The 23618-nt window shown below is 45.8% G+C and overlaps 1 protein-coding gene across 1 annotated transcript in view; it reads right to left on the bottom strand.

Annotated features, from left to right (window-relative positions):
• The window catches only part of LOC126543365 (membrane metallo-endopeptidase-like 1), a 49800-nt gene extending 26826 nt beyond the window's left edge, over positions 1 to 22974 (bottom strand). Inside the window, exons 1-3 of the mRNA XM_050190488.1 lie at positions 22827 to 22974; positions 14800 to 14910; positions 7028 to 7303 (exon numbers count right to left, since the gene is read on the bottom strand). Of these exons, the coding sequence (XP_050046445.1) occupies positions 7028 to 7303; positions 14800 to 14910; positions 22827 to 22974 (535 nt within the window). The remainder of the gene's footprint in view (positions 1 to 7027; positions 7304 to 14799; positions 14911 to 22826) is intronic.
• Between the last annotated feature and the right edge of the window lie 644 nt (positions 22975 to 23618).

The raw sequence follows: 23618 nt of genomic DNA, 5'->3' as shown, positions 1-23618 counted from the left end.
CAATTTCATTCTTTTGATCTCCTTATAAGATACTGCCCACAGTCAGAGTCCTTCTCTGCCACAGTTTAACAGAAAGTGAACAGCTGTGCTGGGCGAACAATCTGGCGCTATGCGCAACGGAGAGTTGGCGCTTACTTACGGATAAGCGGGGGTGCAACAGCCCATATGTTTGCATCTGGTGATAAGGAGGACCACTGGCGCTTTGTTGCGAATGCGCGGTGTTTAATTTCAGGCAAATATTAAAAATCGAAGCCCACCGAAGTGTTGAAGCGAACGGCGATAATGAAGAAATCTGGACCGAGACCGCCCGGCCGTGTACAGCGGACGCATTTCGACGCGGGCGAAGTGCAAAACACCCGTTTATTTGAATTTAGGTGCATTTTAAAGGATCCCAGGTGGTCAAAATTAAGCCTGAGTCCCCCACAACGGCGTGCCTCATAATCGTTTCGCGGTTCTCGCTCTTAAAATCCCAGATTTTTTTTTTTTTTTTCGTCTGAGACCGCCGCAAGCTCCATGTTATGAGCAGCTTTTTTTTCGTCCCGGGCGCTCATATCAAGGCAGAAGACGCGCTCAGACAGTAATTTAAGCATAGTCAATGTTAAAAATAGTTACGTGAAACTAAAGCGATGGTTGAGGAAGTTGAGAAAGCTAGAATACCGAGGCTGCCCCACACACAACCACAGCGGTAGCGGCGTTCGCATGCCCTCTCATGCACGGTTGCGCCTCTAGCGGCGGGCGCTGGCTCTATAAGAAACTGAGGCGGCAGTTTCATGACCAGAAAAAAATGGAAGGACTCTGGTTATAGGAATAGCAGGGGAGAGCTATTAGTAGAGTTTGCAGAACGGAATAATTTGCGGATAATGAATACCTTCTTCCGCAAGAGGGATAACCGAAAGTAGACGTGGAGGAGCCCGAATGGCGAGACTAGAAATGAAATAGGCTCGGCAAGGTGCGCTGCAGTGTCCATAGGATGGTACGATCTTGAATTAGCCTAGACTTGAGGACGGAACGGAAGAAACTGGTACATAAGAAGCCGATCAATGAGTTAGCGTTAAGAGGGAAAATAGAGGAATTCCGGATCAAGCTACAGAACAAGTATTCGGCTTTAACTCAGGAAGAGGACCTTATAGTGTTGAAGCAATGAACGACAATCTTATGGGCATCATTAAGGACTGTGCAATAGAAGTAGGTGGTAACTTCGTTAGACAGGATACCGGTAAGCTATCGCAGGAGACGAAAGATCTGATTAAGAAACGCCACTGTATGAAAGCCTCTAACCCTACAGCTAGAATATAACTAGCAGAACTTTCCAAGTTAATCAACAAGCGTAAGATAGCTGACATAAGGAAGTATAACATGAATCGAATTGAGCATGCTTTCAGAAACGGAGGAAGCCTAAAAGCAGTGAAGAAGAAACTAGGAATAGGCAAGAATCAGATGTATGCGTTAAGAGACAAAGCGGACAATATCATTACTAACATGGATAACATAGTTCAAGTGGCTGAGGAGTTCTATAGAGTTTTATACAGTACCAGTGGCACCCACGAAGATAATGGAAGAGGGAATAGTCTAGAGGAATTTGACATCCCACAATTAAGTAACGCCGGAAGAAGTAAAGAAAGCCTTGGGAGCTATGCAAAGGGGAATGGCAGCTGGGGAGGATCAGGTTACAGTAGATTTGTTGAAGGATGGTGGCCAGATTGTTCTAGAAAAACTGGCCACCCTGTATACGCAATGCCTCATGACCTCGAGCGTACCGGAATCTTGGAAGAACGCCAACATAATATTAATCCATAAGAAAGGGGACGCCAATGACTTGAAAAATTATAGACCGATCAGCTTACTGTCTGTTGTCTACAAAGTATTTACTAAGGTAATCGTAAATAGAATCAGGAACACCTTAGACTTCTGTCAACCAAAGGACCAGGCAGGATTTCGTAAAGGCTACTCAACAATAGACCATATTCACGTTATCAATCAGGGGATAGAGAAATGTGCGGAATATAACCAACCCTTATATATAGCTTTCATTGATTACGAGAAAGCGTTTGATTCAGTCGAAACCTCAGCAGTCATGCTGGCATTACGGAATCTGGGTGTAGACGAGCCGTACGTAAAAACATTGAAAGATATCTATAGCGGCTCCACAGCCACCGTAGTCCTCCATAAAGAAAGCAACAAAATCCAAACAAAGAAGGGCGTCAGGCAGGGAGATACGATCTCTCCAATGCTATTGACAGCGTGTTTACAGGAGGTACTCAGAGACCTGGATTGGGAAGAATTGGGGATAAGAGTTAATGGAGAATACTTTAGTAACTTGCGATTCGCTGATGATATTGCCTTGCTTAGTAACTCAGGGGACGAATTGCAATGCATGCTCACTGACCTGGAGAGGCAAAGCAGAAGGATAGATCTAAAAATTAATATGCAGAAAACCAAAGTAATGTTTAACAGTCTCGGAAAAGCACAGCAGTTTACGATAGGTAGCGAGGCACTGGAAGTGGTAAGGGAATACATCTACTTAGGGCAGGTATTGACCGCGGATCCGGATCATGAGACTGAAATAATCAGAATAATAAGATTGGGCTGGGGTGCGTTTGGCAGGCATTCTCAGATCGTGAGCAGCAGGTTGTCATTATCCCTCAAGAGAAAAGTTTATAACTGCTGTGTCTTACCAGTACTTACCTACGGGGCAGAAACCTGGAGGCTTACGAAAAGGGTTCTACTTAAATTGAGGACGACGCAACGAGCTATGGAAAGAAGAATGGTGGGTGTAAGGTTCAGGGGGGATAAGAAGAGAGCAGATTGGGTGAGGGAACAAACGCAAGTTAATGACATTTTAGTTGAAATCAAGAAAAAGAAATGGGCATGGGCAGGGCATGTAATGAGGAGGGAAGATAACCGGTGGTCATTAAGGGTTACAGACTGGATTCCAAGAGAATGGAAGCGTAGCAGGGGGCGGCAGAAAGTTAGGTGAACGGATTAGATCAAGAAGTTTGCAGGGACAACATGGCCGCAATTAGCACATGACCGGGGTAGTTGGAGAAGTATGGGAGAGGCCTTTGCCCTGCAGTGAGCGCAGCCAGGCTGATGAGGATGATGATGACATGTCGCCGTCGTTATCAATGAGACAGAATAGTTTACTGCCTTCTCTACATTCTGGTCTTGTCTATCGTCCTCATGAGCCTAAGCTTAAGACTTGCGGCAGAGGGCTCGATGCATGAGAAAAATCACTGAATAGTCAGAAAACACTTCATCCAGTACATTATGAGGTATATGGCACAGTACAGTATATGTACAGTACAGTATATGGAACGCATACCCGAAACACTAAGCGGGTTATGCAGCGGTTACTGCTGCCTGTTCTTTCACGAAGTCTGTTGAGGTTTGATGACCACGCTTGCGGGACCACAGTCGAGAGTCGTGAGCATAGATAGAAGTCACACTCTATGTCGGCATATACGTGCCGAACGAGAACCCACGAGACAGTAGCCGCCAAGGGCACCGTGACTCATTTAATTCATGGAGTGGAATCGAAACCACTGCCTGACGTTTCGCCCCGCTGTACGCATTTAAGTTCATTTAAATTGTGGAATGGTATGTTCCGAAGCTGCACATTTGGGATATGAGGCGCGCCCGTCGTGGGGGACTTTGGATAAACTATCAGCACGTAGGGTTTTATAACGCGCATCCACGGCACGGTACACAAGCGTCTTTGAGTTCCACCACCCCCTCCTTGGAATTCGGCCCCCACACCTGGGAGTCAAACCCGCGACCTCGTGCTATGCAGCACAATTCCATAACTACTGAGCCACCACAGCTGTATATGCACTCAAAGCGGACCATGCAGTCGTACAGCCTCGTGTAGCTAAGTCCGCACAACTATCAATTGCAGTTATAAACATAGGATATCGGCTTGGCCGTGTGCCGAGAACACAAGTTCCCGTACATCCTTGTCCTACAAAAATCAACACCAGAAACTACCTCACCATACTTCATATCGCTTTCATAGCAGGGTACAAATTTCAACCACAGAGATGTGTTCTGGTGGGACGAAATCCTGTTCCTTTGGTCATCAATATTACTGATTAGATATAAGTGTCACATGAAAAACATAGACGAACCACTACGTTTATTAACACTTCTCTTTTGCTGCTCATTACCGATGAGACCGACACGCTCCATTTTAGTCTGAGACTCGCCAGGCGTTTCTAAAGTAGCAGCAGCCTCTGGAAACCTGCGCTGTCGGTGGGCTTAGCCGCCGATAACCGATTGTTTAGAGATAAAAGGATCTTGTGCCGAAATACAAACTGTTAACGCAATTCGAATTTCTTTATCGTTTCATTTCTTTCCCTTTCCTATTTATTGAGCGGCGAAGAAAGCTTTCACCGAAATTCACCTAGACACACGGCACTCAAAGAGTTACTCAAGGTCGTACGAAAACATCAACACTCTACGAGACCATCATAGGCTATCCGCGCCTCTACGAAACCAACGACGTTGCGAAAGCTTGTCTGAAAGCCGCTAAAAGCTGCGATAAGAATTCAATTCCCTAAGGTCATCACCAGCAGCTACCGCAGAATGAAGCCTTCCCCCATAGATCTGTCTTGTATATTGAGAGCTCACCATATAAACGAAATTTCTTCATTCTTTAGTTTAATATATTTATCGTTCTCTGGGATCCTTATTTTCCTTCTCTTGCTATCCATTGTATTACTCCAACAAACCACTGGCCATCTTTCTTATATGCTACCAGACCTGCCCGACTCTATACACACATTTTCTCGTTATCATCGTCTAGAGTATCTCCTGCTTGCGTCAATACTTTAATCAGCAGTATTGTCATTCTATCGTTGAACATCATGCCACATGCCACTCCCTCGGATTGTTGAAGTATTAGCGCATAAATAAATCAAAACATCAGATGTAAACAGGAGGTCAAAATCACGCACTTTCGAGCGTGTGTATTAGTATTCTTTCAGCAAAGCCCGCAAATGAGGCACGCGCTTTAACTTTATCCATCTGACTTGCATTTGACAATGGTTTCTACATCTGACAATAGCAAGATGACAGCAAGCAGTCCTCACTACCACTCGGCAGCCACATCTACTGGGCTGTCGGGTCATGTGTTCAAGCGCATTTATTTCGTTGTTTTTGCATTTGCACTCCAATGGCACTGTACAATAGTGTACAATAGTGCACATGTGAGAACAGTGTAATATATGTCGGAACATACGTTTAAGCATGTGTCCCGACGGTCCGAGGGATGCGGCTGTCGGGCAGTGGTGAGGTCGCGAACTGCTTGCCGTCATCTTGCCTTTGTCAGATGTAAGAAGCAAAAATGTTTTTTGCCACGGGAAGCAATCTGCCGTAGGAGAATAAAAAAATTAAGAAAAATTATATTTATCTGGTATTGAACCCGACTACCCAGCGTATGTAGCAATCGAAGATTTTACCGCAACGCTAGGAAATGGCAACTTCGAATCACTTCTGTGCTCGTAATATTAACCACTGACTGCAAACTGTTGACGTATGTGCCGCATCGTATTTGTTGATTTCGGCTTTTCCGAAGGCTAGTTCTTGTGCACTTGAAGTATTCTAAAGTCTAACCAAGTGAACGCCTACAGCCACTTCTAAGCGTGTTTCGCTAGAAAAGCGAGCTCTCAGCCGCGCTAGCACTGCTTGGCATCAAAGGGACGCTACTGCACGCAGACTCTTCCTCGTGTTTGCGCAGGACCTGCAGCATTCAGTACTTTAAGAAGACCGAGCAGCATCAAACTATACATGTGCATGGACAGAGCCAAGTATGCTTTTGAACGGATGCCGAAGCACGACGTCTCATATGACGCCGCCTACACGCGCTAGTGATTTCTGTTTTTGTCAGTGGTGTGCGTGGCGATATGATTAAAGCAGTATTCCGCGGAAGCGTTAAAAAGGAACTGCTTGCGAGCTACAAAGCAAAACGGCAGTCGCGCCTATTCGCGAATGAAAAATGTAGGAGGCGACTTGAAGAGGCGATCACCGGAGCTAAACGTGGGGTGAAGAGTGGCGCTTGGCTGCTTCGTGTTAGTTAAAGTTTCTGGTAATTTGTACATCGCCCTTTCACCTTCAACATGTTGGTCATTGCGAAATACGGGAACAACAGCTGAAACACGGACGTATTTCCACTAATCACTCAAGTCGATCGGTTGCGGACCGTAATTGCATTAGTCTTCCATTTTGAAGCAGCACACGTTGTTATAGTAGCGCATCGAGAGGTAGCAAATGGAATGCGTTTTTCTTTGTGTGAAAGCGCGCGTCAAAGCTGTGAAACAAGATGCGGCAGTTGTTGCAGCAGGGATGAGCACGCCATATGGTCGGCTGCGTTCACTCAGGAGCGCAACACTGCAACACACACAGCTGGAAGGTTGACGCGAGGGAAGCACGTAATTAACGGTTCCGTGTGCTTATGCTTGATGTATCATAACGTGAAACATATAAAAACAAACAGAATATATCGGACGCACTCTGATAAAACAAACTGCTGGATCTGTCTAACGTACCTCAAAAAAGTTGATCGGATGCGTCAGAGGTACCTTTAGTCACAACCTTTTTAAATGCTCCTTATTTCTGAACAGACCGTGCAGTATATTTTCAGCACATATATCTAGGGGTACTACATCATTAACACATACTTCCAGTCTGTAAGAAAATGTTCTGCATTGTGTGTGTGTGTGTGTTGAAATGTGTCGTAGCATAGAGCGCCGCATTATTATCACGTTCCCGTCAAGATCATGTTGCTTACATTGTGAGCATGGAAATAATCGGATTTCTTTCCAAGTCGCTTTGACCACTGTTATTTCCGGCTGCGCACTTCCTAAATGAAATAGATTCACGCTTAACGCAAGAGACAAATCATGCCCATATAGGCCATTTTCAACGGTTGACCGAGAGGTTGGAATGTACGTATCTGTACTAACCACCAACGTCTGCAGCACTCAAGGTCGCGGGAGTAAAAAACTGAAAATGTCAAGCTTGCACTGCTTACTCTGGAAAAGGACGCGCGCCAGGAACGGCAGCTTAAGCACCGCCATCACCGTCTCGACGCAGCTCACGTTGCGCGCCCAGGGACCCTCTGAATCGAGGCTGCCATCGGCCAAGGGCGCCCACTGGCGAACCAGGCTCCAGGAGAGCAGTCGGCGGACGCCTTCCGTGCCGGACTCCCTGAGCAACCGTGTCAGGAACTTGAGCCCGGCCGCTTGCACCACGACGCGGTCATCTCCGCCGTACGATCCGTACTTGGCAAGCAGTCGCAGCCATCTGTCTACAAAACGCATATGTGCTCTCACGGCCATAGTTAGCTCTAAGCCTGCGATTGCATGCAACGTGTTTTGAGCGTAATTTAGACGTGGCGTCCGCGCGCCTCGTAGCGCGCGAATCCCGCGCTACATCCCAGCGTAAAATGCGGTCCACATGGTTAACAATTGGTTACCATACGAGGCTTCTGACTGCAGCCAACATTTCAACAAAAGGATTTGTCTTAAAGCGCACAGCATGCGCATGCAGGGCAAACATTTAACTTCGACTACAGCGTGGTATTTGCACGCAATGAGAAGGGCACGCGGACATAGCATCGGAAATAGAGTAAAGATGTTGCGTTTGCTTTTGTATTAGAGTTTAATTAACCGACAGGGCGAGTGCACACGTTGTTGATGTGACTGCCATACTACCAGGCGATTTGCTCTGCGATGGCACAGGCTGTCAATGCCCATGAGAAAATTGTGTGGTTTAATCTCCCAAAGCAACACATAGGGTATGCAAGATGCCGTAGCGAGGTGCTCTGGACTCATTACGACAACCTGGGATTACTTAATGGGCACCGAAAGCGCAGGGGAGGAGTGTTTTGGATTCCACCCCAATCGCGAAGCGTCCGCTGGGACCAAGAGTCGAAGCCGTGACTTAGTGCTCGGCAGCAGAATGTCATATCCACGAGCCTCTGCGGCGGGTCATTACATACTTATAGCTGTAATTCCTCAAACCTGTTTCCAGTATCTGCCTCAGCCACTAGCCCACAAACGCGAATTCATTTTCTGTCTGCATTTCGAAGAGACTATATAGGATAAGAAGTTAGGGCTGTCGTGCACACGTGCAGTGCGAGAAGAATTAGCGAGAATGGTGGATATGAATAAGGGGATCCGAGGGGCTCAATTTCTTGGTTATGACAATCATACGAATTAATAGACAATTAAGCCAGAGAAAAAATAAGGGAAGATAATTGTTATGTTTAATTGAAATTTAAAAATAATCATGTAATGGTGGAAATGAAAGTGGACGAAAAGATAACTCTGCAGTAATAACGATAAAGATAAACTGAGCACCCCCAGTGAGGAAGGAAGAAGCGCCGAGCAGTGCAGACGTGGGCGCATCGGCTCCATTTTTTTTTTTTTTTTTTTTATGTTCCGCTGGACAATTTTGAGGGTACAACGAAAAGAAGCATATAACTGGATCCGCGCAGCGACGGCGAATCGACTGACACCAAGCTTCGAGGTGGAGTTTGCACTTTCACAATTTCACGGGACTTTTGCTGCTCCTACACGACGAGTTAAGCTTAGACGAGCTAAGCTTAGTGAGGAGTAGGGCCTTAGTTGGGCCTAGTAAGCCCACATGGCCGCAGGCATGGCGTATACAAACATGGAAGATGAAGATTTTACTGGAAATAAAGGAAACAATGCTCGGGACGACTTTGGTTGGTAAGTAGTGGATGGCCGAAAACCAACTACCACAAAGGCTGTGGATGAGGAGAGCACATTGCCAAGTAATTAACGAGAGCATGGCGTCAAGGGAACCGCCGTTGGTGGAATGGTTAAGAATCGGGTTAACAAAGCTTCAAGGATGCCTCAACTGCCTGAGGAGCACATAAAGATCATTATGGGACCTCGAGGACAACTTAATTTGAACAAGGTTATCACCACCACGATTGGTACCACAGTCATTGAGGCGTCAAGCCTAACGGAAGAGGAGGCCCGTGAAGATGTTGTCTGCCCAAACTTCACTCAAAACATCATCGTAGTCAGCACACCTAAGCTCCAAAATGCCACGAAGTACGTTAAACTCAAGTCCTTCAAGATTATGGAAGCGGAATACGAGGTCAATGCATACAAAACATGCCACGTGCAAAGGTGTCATCCGAAAACTGGACATTAGAGACTCGCAAGCTATGACAACAAGAAATATCGCGCGTGGCTTGAACCTGCTTGCGCTGGCGGCCAAGCGCATCAAGACGTCGGGATCGGTCATTGTACTTTTCGATGGACTCAAAGTGCCCAATTTTGTCAGATATGGATCAAGATCCACAATAGTGAGATGTTACCTTTACAGAAAGCAATTCGACGTCTGTTTCAACTGCAGAAAGGTCAGGTACCGCTCTGATGTCTGTCCAACACCTGACTTTGTTCAGTGCAGGGGATGTGGAACTAGCAACCCAGGAGATGAACATATGTGTGTGCCTAAGTGTAAATTTCGTGAAGGCGATCACCCTATTGGCGACAAGTTTTACAAGTTTGGCAAGCAAAGATTTCAAATCCCTTACGTCCTACGACTCCGTCGAAGAAAGTGCAACAGGACTCAGTCGTCAACAAGAGCGCAGTCGGAAGCGCAACAGCTGGCGCTCAACCATCGCCCCGAGGACAGGAAGCGCTCACGCTCCAGGAGTCGCACCAGATGCCGGCATCGTTCACTATCCAGGGAGAGAAGCCGCTCCAAGAGAAGGGAAGCGCAGGTGCGCTTCGTAGAAAGGGGCTCAACACCTGGCGAGAAAAAGACACCAGGAACCACGTGGGTCGACACGATCCAGTGAAAGGTACGGTGAGGGTTGCTGGGGGCGTCTCGGCGGCTGTGTCTGGTGATAATGATGCCAGAATAGACCAATTATTTAAAGAAATAACATTTTAAAGAAAAACTAATGAAGAATTGACCAGGCAGGTAGTAGAACTTCGTAAAAAAGAGCATTCGAGCCCTGCTAGTGTAGAGATAGATAGACCTGTAAGCAAAAACAGCGATCCAGGGGAATACAGCTACCCTGTCCTAAAATGAGCTCCGAGGATGATTCAGTCTTCTCAGCCCTCAGTGAAATTGAACAGGAAATTAAAGCGATAAGAGACAGTGCAAGCGACTAACATTACAGTGATCAAATTGTGGAAATGGAGGTTAACGGCGGAGAAAAGACTTAGGAAGATTAAGGCGCAAGGGGTTGACGACAATGAGTATCTACCGTCGGAGGCTGATAGTGTAAAATCGATTCCTGGAATGTCGGGGGCTATCACAAAGAGGAAAATAGCGAGTAATAGAAAGGCAGCCTCACCTAATAAGAATGAACAGTAATCATGGATTTAACGTGTGGCAATGGAATTGTCGCGGGTTCCAACACAAGAAAGCAGCACTGCGACAGGTGATCAGGTCATCTGAGGCCAGGCCAAAGGTAATTATGCTGTGGGAAACCTTAGCGGACGAAATTATGCTTACTGGGTGCAAGGTGATATGTAGAGAAAAATAAATGGGGAGGGGGTTGGCGACCCTCATCGACAAAACGTTTCCATACATTGAGCATGATATTCATCTTATACATTCCAGGTTTGAATTTATTCTAGCTAAGATAATACTTAAAACGAACAGAGGCAAGACGCAAAGCATTTTCTGCTTAAATATTTCCAGCAGTCCTAACGACAGGAGACAGAGGTTTAGAGCACTCTTCAACAAGGTGCTTTCGGTTGCCACAATTTCCCCGCTCATTATTGGAGGGTACTTTAATGCTCCCTATCACACATGGGGATACACTTGGAACACAAAGAAGGAAGAGGAGCTATGGAGTCTCACCATGGATCTGGGGCTATGCTTAATTACTGATCCGGAGTATCCTACCCGTTGTGGCACGTCCACAAGCAGGGACTCCACACCAGATCTCACTTTTGTAAACAACTCAAGAGGAGCTAATTGCGAAAATTCAAACATGGATCTCGGCAGCGATCATTATATCGCACACATAGCCATACTCATACCGAAACAAGAAACTAGAGTCTTCAAATTCACTGATTGGGATCAGTTCAGGAAAATCAGGGCTAACAGAAAAAAAGTGGTGCCTTTAGATGCCGAGCCGGGGCCCTTTCAGACATGGGTCATCCAACTCAGAGAGAACTTCAGAGGCCACTAAAGAAATCAGGACAGATGAAGCTATTGAGGCTATGGACAGCAGGCTAGCGCATCTGAATGAGGCCAAACAGGCTATAGTACAGAGATGGAAAACGCAGAGACCTAACAGAAGGCTAAGGAAAATTTTGCGCAATTAAACAGAGAAATTGATGATCATCCGAAAACCATCGTGAAGCAACAGTGGGATGAGATCTGTAACTCGGCTGATGGTAGACTCAAACATGGAGGTAACTGGAACCTCCTCAAGCACTTGCTCAACGAGAATGAAACAAGGACAAGGAAGAGAACAGCTACAGCTGGGGTGTTTCATCAGGAAAGCCAGGATAAAACACAGGGGGAAATCATGGATAGACTCTCAGGCAAATATCTCCCACTTAAACAACCAAACGAAGGAGACGAGAGCCCCTAATATACGGGAGGCATATGTGAAGAACTTGACCAGGACTTTACTGAGAGTGAAGTCAGGGCGGCTCTTCACAGTCTAATAATGGCAGATCGGCGGCCGGACCTGACGGAATAACTAACAAGAAATTAAAAGCAGGAATTTCCAATCTAGATATAAGGCGTCATGTTTTCAGACTGTCTTTATCTCAAATTTTATCATTGTGCTCCTAGTACTTCAGCCATCATTCCAGCACACCGCCAGTCTTGCCGATTATGTCATGAAAAATCTGTGTATCCTCCGCCTGCCCGGACCACTGCGCACCTACATTCTTTCTTTGTGAAGACTGCCCGGGACTGGAATGACCTTTCCGCCGACGCCGTGCGCCACTCCAATCCACATCATTTCAAGGCTTCCATTGAGTCCATATTCCACTGAAGTGGTCACCCATCCCTCATGTAATACCCCACACTGGGGCCTTTGAGGTAATAATAAATAATAAAAAAATCTAGATGATGAATCAATTTCGTATCTAGCTGAACATTTCAATGAATGTTGGAGAAAAGGGGTATACTCAGAAGAATGGAGGGTGGCCGATACTATCCTCATACCAAAACCAGGCAAACAACTCACTCTGAACAATCTCCGTCCTATTTCCTTAACGTAATGTCTAGGCAAAGCTATGAAACATATCATCCTAAATCGGCTCACAAAATATATTGAGCAGAACGACATCCTCCCATACAACTTGATCGGCTTTCGTCCCGGGCTGTCAACTCAGGATGCTATGCTACTGATAAAACACCAACTTATGCAGTCCAGCCCAGCGCATACGAAAGCTCTTTTGGGATTGTATGTGGGAAAAGCTTTTAATCGTATAAAGCATAAAGTAATACTTGACGTTCTTCGGAGATGGCATTAGGTAAGAGACTTTTCAACACGATTAAGGACTTTCTTAAAAACAGAACTGCACAACTCGTGCTGGGAGAGCTTAAATCAGAAGCTAACAATTTGGGAAATAGGGGCACTCCACAAAGGGCTGTGCTCTCACCCATGCTATTCAATTTAGCCATGTTGAAGGTTGCAAAAAAATGGAGAAAATTGAAGGTATACACTGTGTGGTATACGCCGACGACATAACCACATGGAGTGCCAAGGCACAGACAGAGGACAGACAGAGACCAGATTACAGGAAAGTTTATATGTTCTAGCGAACACGCTGAAAGACATGGGGTTGAAATTTTCCGCAGCCAAATCAGCACTCTTGGTCATTAAACATCGCAGAAAAGGTCGTAAACCGAGAGGTTACATTCCGGAAGATGAGCCAAGAGTGTGCTTATACACTCATGAAGGATGCGCACAATGGCTAGTTCAAGAAAGGATCTTGGTTATCACGTAGAAGGAAACAATGCTAACTATAGAAAATAGAACATATCTCGAATAATGCAGTGAAGTCATTAGTTTACTAAAAAGAATTACCAATAGACAGAGGCTCAGGAGAAGATAGCACTTTGAGGATAATACACGCCTCTGCTTTCTGTCACTTCACTTATGTGGCTAGATTATTCAAATGGAAGCAGGCAGAACTTAACAAGCTTAATGTGATGCTAAGAAAACTTCTTAAAATTACCCTAGGGATACCGAGTAACGCTGCAACCTACAAACTCATGAGTCTAGGACCCGCCGCATTTGCTTAGTGGCTATGGTGTTGGGCTGCTAAGCACGAGGTCATGTGATCGAATCCCGGCCACGGCGGCCGCATTTCGATGGGGGCGAAATGCAAAAACACCCGTGTACTTAGATTTAGGTGCACGTTAAAGAACCCCAGGTGGTCGAAATTTCCGGAGCCCCCCACTATGGTGCGCCTCATAATCAGAAAGTGGTTTTGGCACGTTAAACCCCATAATTTAATTTTAATGAGTCTAGGGGGCGCACAACACAATGGAAGAAATCATGGAGGCCCAACAGCTAGCGCAACACGAAAGATTCACAAAAACACAAGCTGGCAGGAACATATTACAGGCGATAGGTGTAGAATTGAATAGATCGTGGAGCCCAAAAGAGGCTGAAGTAGAATTAAGTACTGAAGTTAGGAATAAAATCAGAACCAAGCCTCTCCCCAGGAACATGGATCCAGAATATAATATCAAAAGGAGAGAGGCAAGAGCTAGAGCAATCTTGCAGGAAATAGAGGAGCAGAACCAACTGGCAGCTATAGTTGATGCTGCCTGGGTGAAAGGTAAAGAAGCATATACGGCCATTGTATCAAATTCTCAAGGGAAGGTGCAAGACGCTATCACTATTTTTACCAAGGACCCCATGGTGGCGGAACAAGTGGCAATTGCTTCAGGATCAATTGCTTCAGCCATCAGGAGTAATAAGCGGGCCTGCATTTGCAGTGATTCAAAATCCGATATATAGTATTTTGATAAAGGCTACGTAGCTGGATTTGCAGCTAAACTTTTTGAAAACATTAGGATTATGAGAACTGAAATCCGATGGTTTCCTGCGCAAATGGGAAATATTGACGAGACTCGGGTAAACCTCAATGAGGTTGCTCATGCATTGGCACGAGGACTTGCTAACCGTGACAGTCACAACGGAGCCGTTCACCATCAAGCCAGGGAATATAGAGATCATTTAATAACTTACAATGACATTACCAAAAATTACTATTTAGGACCCAGCTATTTCCATTGCCACATTCAAAACTGAACAGGACTCAGGCAATCTCACTGCGCTTACTGCAAACAGGTACATATCCCACGCCGTACCACATTAATAAAATGCATCCAGAGAGGAGATTAAGATGACACTGCGATTGTAGTGGCATCATTGGAATCAGACATATGCTGGCGGGATGACCCGCGACTCTCCCCAACTTCGTTGAAGAACGGACACAGTGGGAAAAAAGAAATCAAAGCCCATTGTTTCAGGACCAACTAAGGGATGTCCAGAGGGCCCTTGATGTCGCTGAAGGGCTCGGCCTGACAGTGCTAACATGGGAGCGGCGCGCCTTGTCTTCAAAAGTCGAGCCTCCGGACCTCATTTAAATAAAAGTTTTCACACACACACACCCTCAGTGAGGAAACATTTTCGCGCTAAAGAAATTTCTTATTTAAATATGGATCCAGTTTTCAAACAGTGTATGCCCCGTAAGATGGCAAGCGAAGATTTTCACATCTTAGGATTCAGTAAAGCTGAGTCATTAATTGCCATTGTTTTTCACTCACCTGCATTCACTTGTCCTTTGGTGTACTCTGATATATTCTTTGCCGCAACCGTTTCAGATTTGAGCAGGCTCCTGTAGTCTAACCCAACAGATTCTGCCATGTGCATAATAGCTGTGGCGAAGAAATAAAGCGTAACATTTTATCGTGAAGCACTCTGGAGTCGGTATGTTACTGCATACGAAATTTTAGTAGACAGCCACATTCTCTAATATGGCGGTGTCTTGACTGCAGAAGTATTGATCATACTTGCCAAGTGACATACGGCCATTTTAGTAATCAAAGGGGCGTTTGTAAAACGAATGGTCGGTGGAACATACGACCACCTACGCCAAACAAGTGATTTTTGGGCCATTTGCCGTTAACTTTAAGCCAATGTTGCGGCATATATTTGCATCTGCCCGGCGTTCTGCCAATGGTGTGCATCTGGACTATAGTCTTGTGTTATCATTTTTCAGTCGTAGTATGCCGTTTCTTGTTCTCGCTAAAAAACTGCTCCAATCTTCTTCAAGCACTTCGTATGGGTGTTGATTAGGAAAGCTGGACAGCTAAACACCTCGGTACCAAGGTTGACAACAGACAAAAGACAGTCATAGAAAGCGTACCATCAGCATAGTTTTCAGAAGCCGATGGTCGGCTTCCCAAAACCACGAACGCTATTTCTTCTTTTTGTTTTCTTTATTTATAATTCGGTGACGAAATCGCCTGAAAAACAGTTCTGTCCATCGTTCTGCGACAGCCTCCAGGAGCTCAAAACTGGCTTTGCTGTGTCTGTACGTCCTATTGCATCATCGTCGTTTCCTCGTGTCACCTATCACCCTTACCTTCATTCTCAACATACAGAGAAGAAAAATGAAACTTCGAAGAGACGCTTCAGCAGTCACCCTACGCCCCTACTCCCTTCCGTAACTTGTTTGTGTAGCTGAAGCGAACAGCGTAACAGACGACGCTCGCATTTGAGTGTGCTTTGCTCCTACTATCGACAATATCACCGCTTCCCGCTTTCATGAGGCTCTGGCATGCCTTGCGGTCAACATTTTACGCGCCTTACAAATCGGGGAGACTATGCATGTAAACTGCACCAGTGAAAATGCGCTTTTGCATGGATTCATGAATTGATCGGTACCCAATTCAATCAATTACCATGAACATGATTTTTACGCCTAAAGCCATGCGGGTCATCTAAAAGTTATTACTATTTAGATTAACCATAATGTGTATGAAGGTCGATCTTCCCACACACTGCTGTTCGACTTGTTCGTTCAAGTCGAGCAAGAGATTCCTCTTGACACTTGTCTTCGTCAGGGCACCACCTGAATTTTTTTAAGAGCGTTTATACGGCTCCCTCTTAACCCCCACAGGTGCATATATAATGCTCAAAAATGGGAGGTGGTCGGTTCGCAGTTCCTAGAAGTGCAGCTGGCACTTTTTCGTTTTTTCAGCCACACTTCTTGGAACTGTCAACAGCATGCCTCCTCCTATCCCCTCTTTCTTTTATTGCGATAGCAATTATATGGACACTCCAGGAGCATTTCTGCCGTCGGCGTCGATAATTTCGATAGTTGTGATAATTGGTCTTATCCAAGGCTAAATATTCATTTATTGGAGAAGCGCCTTATTTCGGAAGTTTTGTCAGATAAGCGAAAACCAAGTGAAATATCGGAATTACTGTCCAGTGAGCTATACCACACAGCACTAATACAGGTTGTTCCATCTAAATGTATTTTCGCGGGTAGCATTTCTAGAGCGATGAAATTAGGTAATTCGCGGGCGCTAGTTGGAATCGGTTGGCGCAGGACAAGGGTAACTGGAGTTCGCAGGGAGAGGCCTTCGTCCTGTGGACAACAACAGGCTGATTATTATTATTGTTATTATTATTATTATTATTATTATTATTATTATCATTATTATTATTATTATTATTATTATTATTATTATTATTATTATTATTATTATTATTATTATTGTGACGACGATGATTTCTAGAGGAATTGCAACGGAAATAAGTGACAGCAATACTTATTGTTCTTGTGGACGCTGTGCTGTACGTCTTTACGTTAGGCAACGAAATGCTACAGATCCAGTAATACACCATCAGAGAATGTCACTTCATTGTCACATGTTTCAGTGGTAATTAATTTTCCCAGCAGAATAAACGCGCATCATGACTATAACAGCATCAGGTTTAGATGTTAACACTTCTAGGTAAGTTCTCCAGGAGGTCCGATAAACGGAACATCGGTTGGATTTTTGGTGCCTCATACAGCGCTGTACGCGTGCCACCGGGGTCAGCTGAACTACACATGTCACACGGATGCATCGCATCCTGCGTGCGTGTGACCTGCGACTTCGATAGTCTGCGCCAACACCAGTCGATCCGTAAATGAACAGTCGACCGCAGTAGAACATGTGATTTTTTTTCCCGGCAAACAACACAGCTTGGAACTTCCACACTATGGCAAAGTCTAACTAACGTATCTTACTCGATGCAGTCTTACATCATGCTGTGAAGTTCTTGCTGGCTGCCAACGTGCGCTAAACACCTACTCGAATTTTCTAAGCAGCCGCGTGTTTCAGGAGCGTCGCCTATTCTACACCTCTCGAGTTTTCTGTAAGCTTTGTCGGATCAAGACTAGCCCTCCTTTGCGTCATACTTTTGTGTCTAGGTATTCAAAGGATAAACGCTTGTTTGTGTCCATGCCTACGGCAAGACGTCGGCCCGTAGTGTTTTTCTTTCTTGTAATTGAGTCGTATTTGATTAGAGTTCATTTTTTGTTTCCGCGTCACGCTCTCTTTTCCCTGTCGCGACTGACGCTGGAAGTAGGAGCCGGTCTATGCGTTTTCCGCATTCAGCGATGGCTTTGTGTGCCTTCATTGTGTTTCTAACGCGAGTTACCGGTACAGTATCAATCCATCTCACCAGATATCAAGCTGGATGTCAATGCGTTATTTCTGTAGCCTTGCCATAAACATCCGCCGTGGTTACTTAGTGGATATGGTGTTGGGCTGCTAAGCACCAGGTCCCCGCATCAAATCCCGGTAACGGCGACCGTATTTCGATGGGGCCGAAATGCGAAAACACCCGTGTGCGCGTTAAAGAGCCCCAGGTGGTCCGAATTATTCTGGAGTCCCCCATTACGGCGTGCCTCATAATCGATCAGGTTGTGGTTTTGGCAAGTAAAACGTCATAATCTATTTTTTTCTTGCCTCTTTCAATGACTGGCGAGAATTCTGATCAAAGCTTCTCACTAAAACTTCACAACATTTCCTGTCGTCACCCATGTCTCTCTAACCTGTGCCGCTTCGCGTGAAATTTTCCTCTATCACCTTGAAGATACTCGAAATTTCCTCTAGCATACAATATAGGTGGTGGCCAGTTTGATCTTAGCCCATCTCTCCAGATGTTTATTTGTAGTTATATTGAGTTGATACTCTCAAATAATGCGTCAGACTAGCTTGTAGAGTGACCCTTGTTCATTTAGTGGGGTCGATTTTCAACCTTGCCGTGGCTGGTTGAAAATCGCAGCGGCGTTCAACGGAAGCTTAAGTATGCCACTAAAACCAAACCTCAGCGAACAAGAGTTGGGAGAGCAATGTCGTATTTGTGTCGAAAGGCCTCGACAACGTTATACTGCCACGTAAATATTTTTATTATTAGCAAATAAATTCCTTGTTCCCAGCAGCTCTGACTAGCCAGTTCCAGAGCAATCGGTGGGCAGACACCTTTTATTCATTTTGAAACGGGGCTATCCCGAAAGAAATTCAGTTTTGTTCGGCGTATTAATGCATGTTTAATGTGTAAACGCCACTTTAACGTAGCGAGCTCTCGCGGTTTTGTGACGTCGCGTAACAGAAGAGCGAAGTAGGCGCAGCCTGAAAATTTTTTACCAATAGCGATGGGCTGATGGTGAAAGAGATGTGGAATCGGAAATAATAATTTTTATTTTCTTCCGTCCAATTATGCATAATCAGTGTGTACACGTCATATTAGATGGGAAGTGTTTGTTGTTTTCGTGACGTCGCCTGACAGACAAGCGAAGTGAGGGTAACCCGAATTATTTTTAACCAATGGTGGAGGACTGATTGTAGCAGTGGAATAGAAATAGTTTGGCATAGCTTTACGTTATAGCACCCTTAGTTCAGTGCACATACGTCCTACGTTCCGGCCGAAACGCCCTTGGACTGCTGAACTCCTTGCTCATTGGCGTTGCCTCAGTGAAGTGTGTGAGCAGTTTATTCCATAACAACAGCTTCGTAGAAGCAGGCTCGATTCTACGAGCGGTTTCCACCCAGGTTCCTTTCTTTGTAAACAAGAAATTAATAAGAACTTAAGAAGAACAACGCCCAGTGCCCTGCCTATCCAAAATTTACCGTTACAACCTTCCTTTCCTGATAAGAACCTCTCACTGCATTATCTTATTAATACGTACATCTCTGTGTTCTCAGAAAAATTCACTATAATCCAATTGACACTACTCTGTCAGAAAATTGCCAAATCCATGTTTATCATAAAAATTCGAAATTTCAGGATTCCTGCGTTTACGCACAAACTGTTAAAAAAACTTTACTTAAGAGGCAGTAAGTATATATAACTGATTTACCACCTGGCGGCCCCTCAACCCCCGTCAACTCAAAAATTAGCTATGTAGTGACTGATGTGTACTAGTCTACAACGAACATGTGGACGAAAAAAAAATTATATCAACGTTATAGGCGTTTGACGAACGACTACACGGCCGTCGTTGTTTTCCCGTTCGCCTTCCCTATACCCTCCCTACTTACGCTAATATCGCGCTGCTGTACAGTCACCAACTCCATACGTGTGTGTGTGTGTGTGTGTGTGTGTGTGTGTGTGTGTGTGTGTGTGTGTGCGTGTTCGTGTGTGTGTGCGTGTGGTTGTGCGTGTGTGTGTGTGTGTAAACCCGCCGTGGTTGCTTAGTGGCTACGGTGTTGGGCTGCTAAGCACGAGCTCCCGGGAGATCGAACCCCGGCCAAGGCGGCCGCATTTCTTTGGGGGCGAAATGCGAAAACACCCGTGTACTTATATTTAGGTGCACGTTAAAGAACCCCCGGGGGTCATATATCCGGAGTCCCCCGCTACGGCGTGCGTCATAATCAGATCGTGGTTTTGGCACGTAAAACCCCATAATTTAATCAATTTAATGTGTACGTATGTATATATATGTGTGTAGGTATGTGTGCTTGTATGCAGTGCTATATACTATCGCGGTGGTCTGCTCCGGACCACCGTCAGTTGCACTTCGCTCTTCAAATGAGCAGGACGTATGTAGAGTGAGCTCCTGAACAACAATTTGCAATGTGATGAACGTGGTTTAACTAATGAACCGGGACCTCAATGCTCGCCCACTTGTCTAGCACTTACCGCTAAACCGCCACTACTATTTATTTATTTTTGTTTGTGGTGCCCCCGGGTGCGTAGCGCTGCTGCGTTCACGAAAGATCGCCATCGTGGCATTCTGTACACGATGCGTGTGTTTATTTTGAATCTGTAAAAAAGTATGTCACAAACAGTTCAGGAATCCTGAGAACCATCGACGACGAGGGTGTTCGGTTAGTAAACGCACACACTGAAGAGCACTTGCAAATTTTGCTCCAAATTCAGAAGAATCAGAACCATGCTCATTAAGAATGCCTAAAAGACATAGCCCACATAGAAAAGCTTTAAACATTGAGAAATAATGATGCAGCACCTACCAGAATTCTCCAATTCTGCCAGTTTAGGTATGTATACCTCAGCATCTTGTTTGGAGCTGAAGACCCCGATTGCTTCAAGCCGGCTCATGTAGTATTCCACCAGACTGTTTTCTTCGACAAGGGTTTTCCTTTCCTTGTGCCAGAGAATTTCTTCCGAAGCGACTGAAACCTGAGAGTTTGTTAGAGGTCGTCATCCTTCTCTTTTTAGACAGGCAACACCAATCAAAATCGTACAAGCGGTAAATCCTCCAAATATAAGAGTACGTCTCGGTCGCTTCTTCTCTACTGACAAGAACGTTTTCTAATGAGTACTAACTTTCATACTACTGATCTCGAGAAGATTCCGCTCGTCGACAACGTTTTTTCGCTGTGTGTACAGAAAACATCCGGCCGAAGCAGACTGCGATTACCTCTACTAAGACGAACCATTGCAACAGCTTCGGCTATAGAGCCTTGAACAACTCACGTTCTCTTTAAGACTTACAAAGAAAATGCTTGTTTGCAAAGCATTCGTTATGCCCGTACCTAGCTTCCACAAAGCCCAACTATACCCTCAAATAGAAATTTCTTACATTCACTACGATCGCTCTAGTTCGTACTGATCCTCAGTACGCACCGTAATACTGACAAATACACGAGGGACAACCAACAAGACATATCGTCATCATTTCGTGTACCGTACGGCGTAAACTTTCTTGATAGACTATCCTTTAGCCTCTACATTTTTAAAGACAGCGACATACAGTGGCGGTTCCCAGCGGCATCGTGTTTCCCAACTACGTAAGCCACACATTTCTATTCATTCTGAAGTGAGGGGTTGAACTAAGACTCGCCACCCCGAACTTTATCATACTTGCGAAGCGCGTTTCCAGTCTCTATCCAGGAGATGGTAAGATGTGTGTCGGAGGATATCGATGCGCTTCCGCGTTTTAGATCGTTTATTGCAAAGTTGCCTGCTAAAGAAGAAACCTCTTATGCCTTAGAAAAGATGAATTGTGCTTTTCAACAATTTTCGATGCTACCGAAGGACTTGTGCCCGTATTCACCGATCAGGGGTGCTATGCAGGATGCGCCAAGTTTGCCGAAACTATGTATCTTCTCGAGGTCTGGGGAAGCCCCAAGATGAAAGAACTAATGGTACCAAGACAAAGTTTGTCCCTCGGCACGCCTCCAGTTTCAGTGGTTTATCTAGATTCGCCCTAGGTGGCTATGATCCCTTGGGCGTTGCCTTGTGGGTGGTCGACAAACTGGGGCTCACGTGATCATACCATCGGCGCATCATCGGTGTCTTCTTTCACTTGTTTGTCGTTCCACCGAGTGCCTTACATGTGCAAGCAAGTTATACAATAACTGCATTTAGTCCAATATTATTAGTCAATTTAATGTGGTTAGTAAGCATTTTAAAGTTTACAACATGTACACTGAATGTGTATTAGACTAATTTGTAATTTATTACGCTTCGCCTTATATGACACGAGGGAACGCTGCCCCTCCTCTTTCTTCTGAATTAGATTGGCGCGGCTCGCTATGTGCTTTCATTCGTATTTCTGAGCTCAGATTGGTGTGTGCCTGGTTTTCGCACTGGGCTTTCAACAGATCGCTCGATGCTCGCGCTTAAGTAAGGCTGCGAGACGCAGTGAGCGTAGGCTAGCGCATAAGTGGTTTGCCACGCGCTTACCGTATAAGTACGCAGGAATGTCGGAAAACACTCATAGAAGCAAAGGGTCAGAAAAGTACGCTTTATTTTCTTTTGCGATTCACCTTTATAGTGGATAACGCCGAGCGATGGCTTCTAACAACCGCAGGAAAGAGTTACATGAAACGCATGAGAGGGTCCTTACAGCGCACGTGGCTGTTAATTGCCTGCCACCACATCCATGTCAGGTGGGAATCTCGCAGCGGGGCGTGTACCCTGTACCCGCCGCTGACGAGGTGGCGCTTCAGTTTTTGACGATACCTTTCTATTTTTTGCGTGTGGGCGCCCGTGATGGAGTCCACAAAGTTCACGTTGTGGTTGACTGTCTCTCAATGCAGGTTGAGTCTCGGCCGGTTAGCATCTACAAAATTTGGGATACAGTTGTATGTGCTTCCTTCTTCACTGTGAATAATGGTCCCCGGTTGAACATCGGTGGCAATATCGGGGCCTAGGGTCGCCGCGTCTCGTCGGTCGAGCTTGAAAAATCGCAGCTTCACTGTGGTCGCGCAGACCATGCCGAAGACCCATGGTCCACGATCTGCAACACCACCGTAATTTTGGCGGCTCCACGGAACTTTGTTGCCTGCCATCAGCGGGCCTCGATTTTACTTTCGCTTGCCGCAAAGAAGGCACTGGTGAATTTGCACTGTCTTCCCGAGGCCGCCGAGATGAGGTCGCGCCAGCAGCTTGTCCCTCACGACCCCGTGGGCGTAGTTCCTCCAGTCGGCGATGACGTGCTCCGACAGAAGGAACAAGTCGCCGGTCATCTCCAACAGTCACATGTCTACGCTTTTTCTCACGCAGCACGTAAGCCAAATCACTTGCCGCCCGGAGAGGTGGACGTTCGGACGTCCGAGACGGTCCGTGTTGGTGAAGTAATTTCCTTAGCCTCTCTGCCCGTGCAGTGCAGCGGTACCTTGTAAATGCGATAACTGCTTTCGGCACATGTTGCACCGCAAGGCAGCCCGCGGCGTCCATTTTGAGTCTTCCTATGTAATGTGACCACTTCGCCTTCGCAGGTTGGTCAGTCCGGCTTGAACCCCAGGTCCTTGCAGGTGCCCCAGTACTCCGATGACGCCGCTGGACCTAGCCTGGCGCTGGGTCGCGATGGACGAACAGCGCTTGAAGCCGGAGCGACCCGAAGCGATCGCACGAACTCTTGCTCCGCAGCCCATGGAGTCACACCCATCTGTGCTCGCAAAGCGTAATTTGCCCACCACGCTGTCTCCGCAGACAAGAGTCTACGCCCAACTCGTCACACAGTCAGTGTACCGATGTTTTGGAAAGGCGAAAATGACACTGAAACTCTACGTCGGTGATGCAGCTGAACGGTTCCATACAGTCATATTGACGCTTGCTGCCACTGGTGCGAAAACACAGGTTGCTGCTGCTGCTGCTGCCGCCGCCATGT

The sequence above is a fragment of the Dermacentor andersoni genome, chromosome 1 (assembly GCF_023375885.2).
Source record: "Dermacentor andersoni chromosome 1, qqDerAnde1_hic_scaffold, whole genome shotgun sequence".
Taxonomy (NCBI): domain Eukaryota; kingdom Metazoa; phylum Arthropoda; class Arachnida; order Ixodida; family Ixodidae; genus Dermacentor; species Dermacentor andersoni.
Note: the sequence above shows the minus strand (reverse complement) of the source record. Positions and strands in the feature narration are given on the sequence as shown.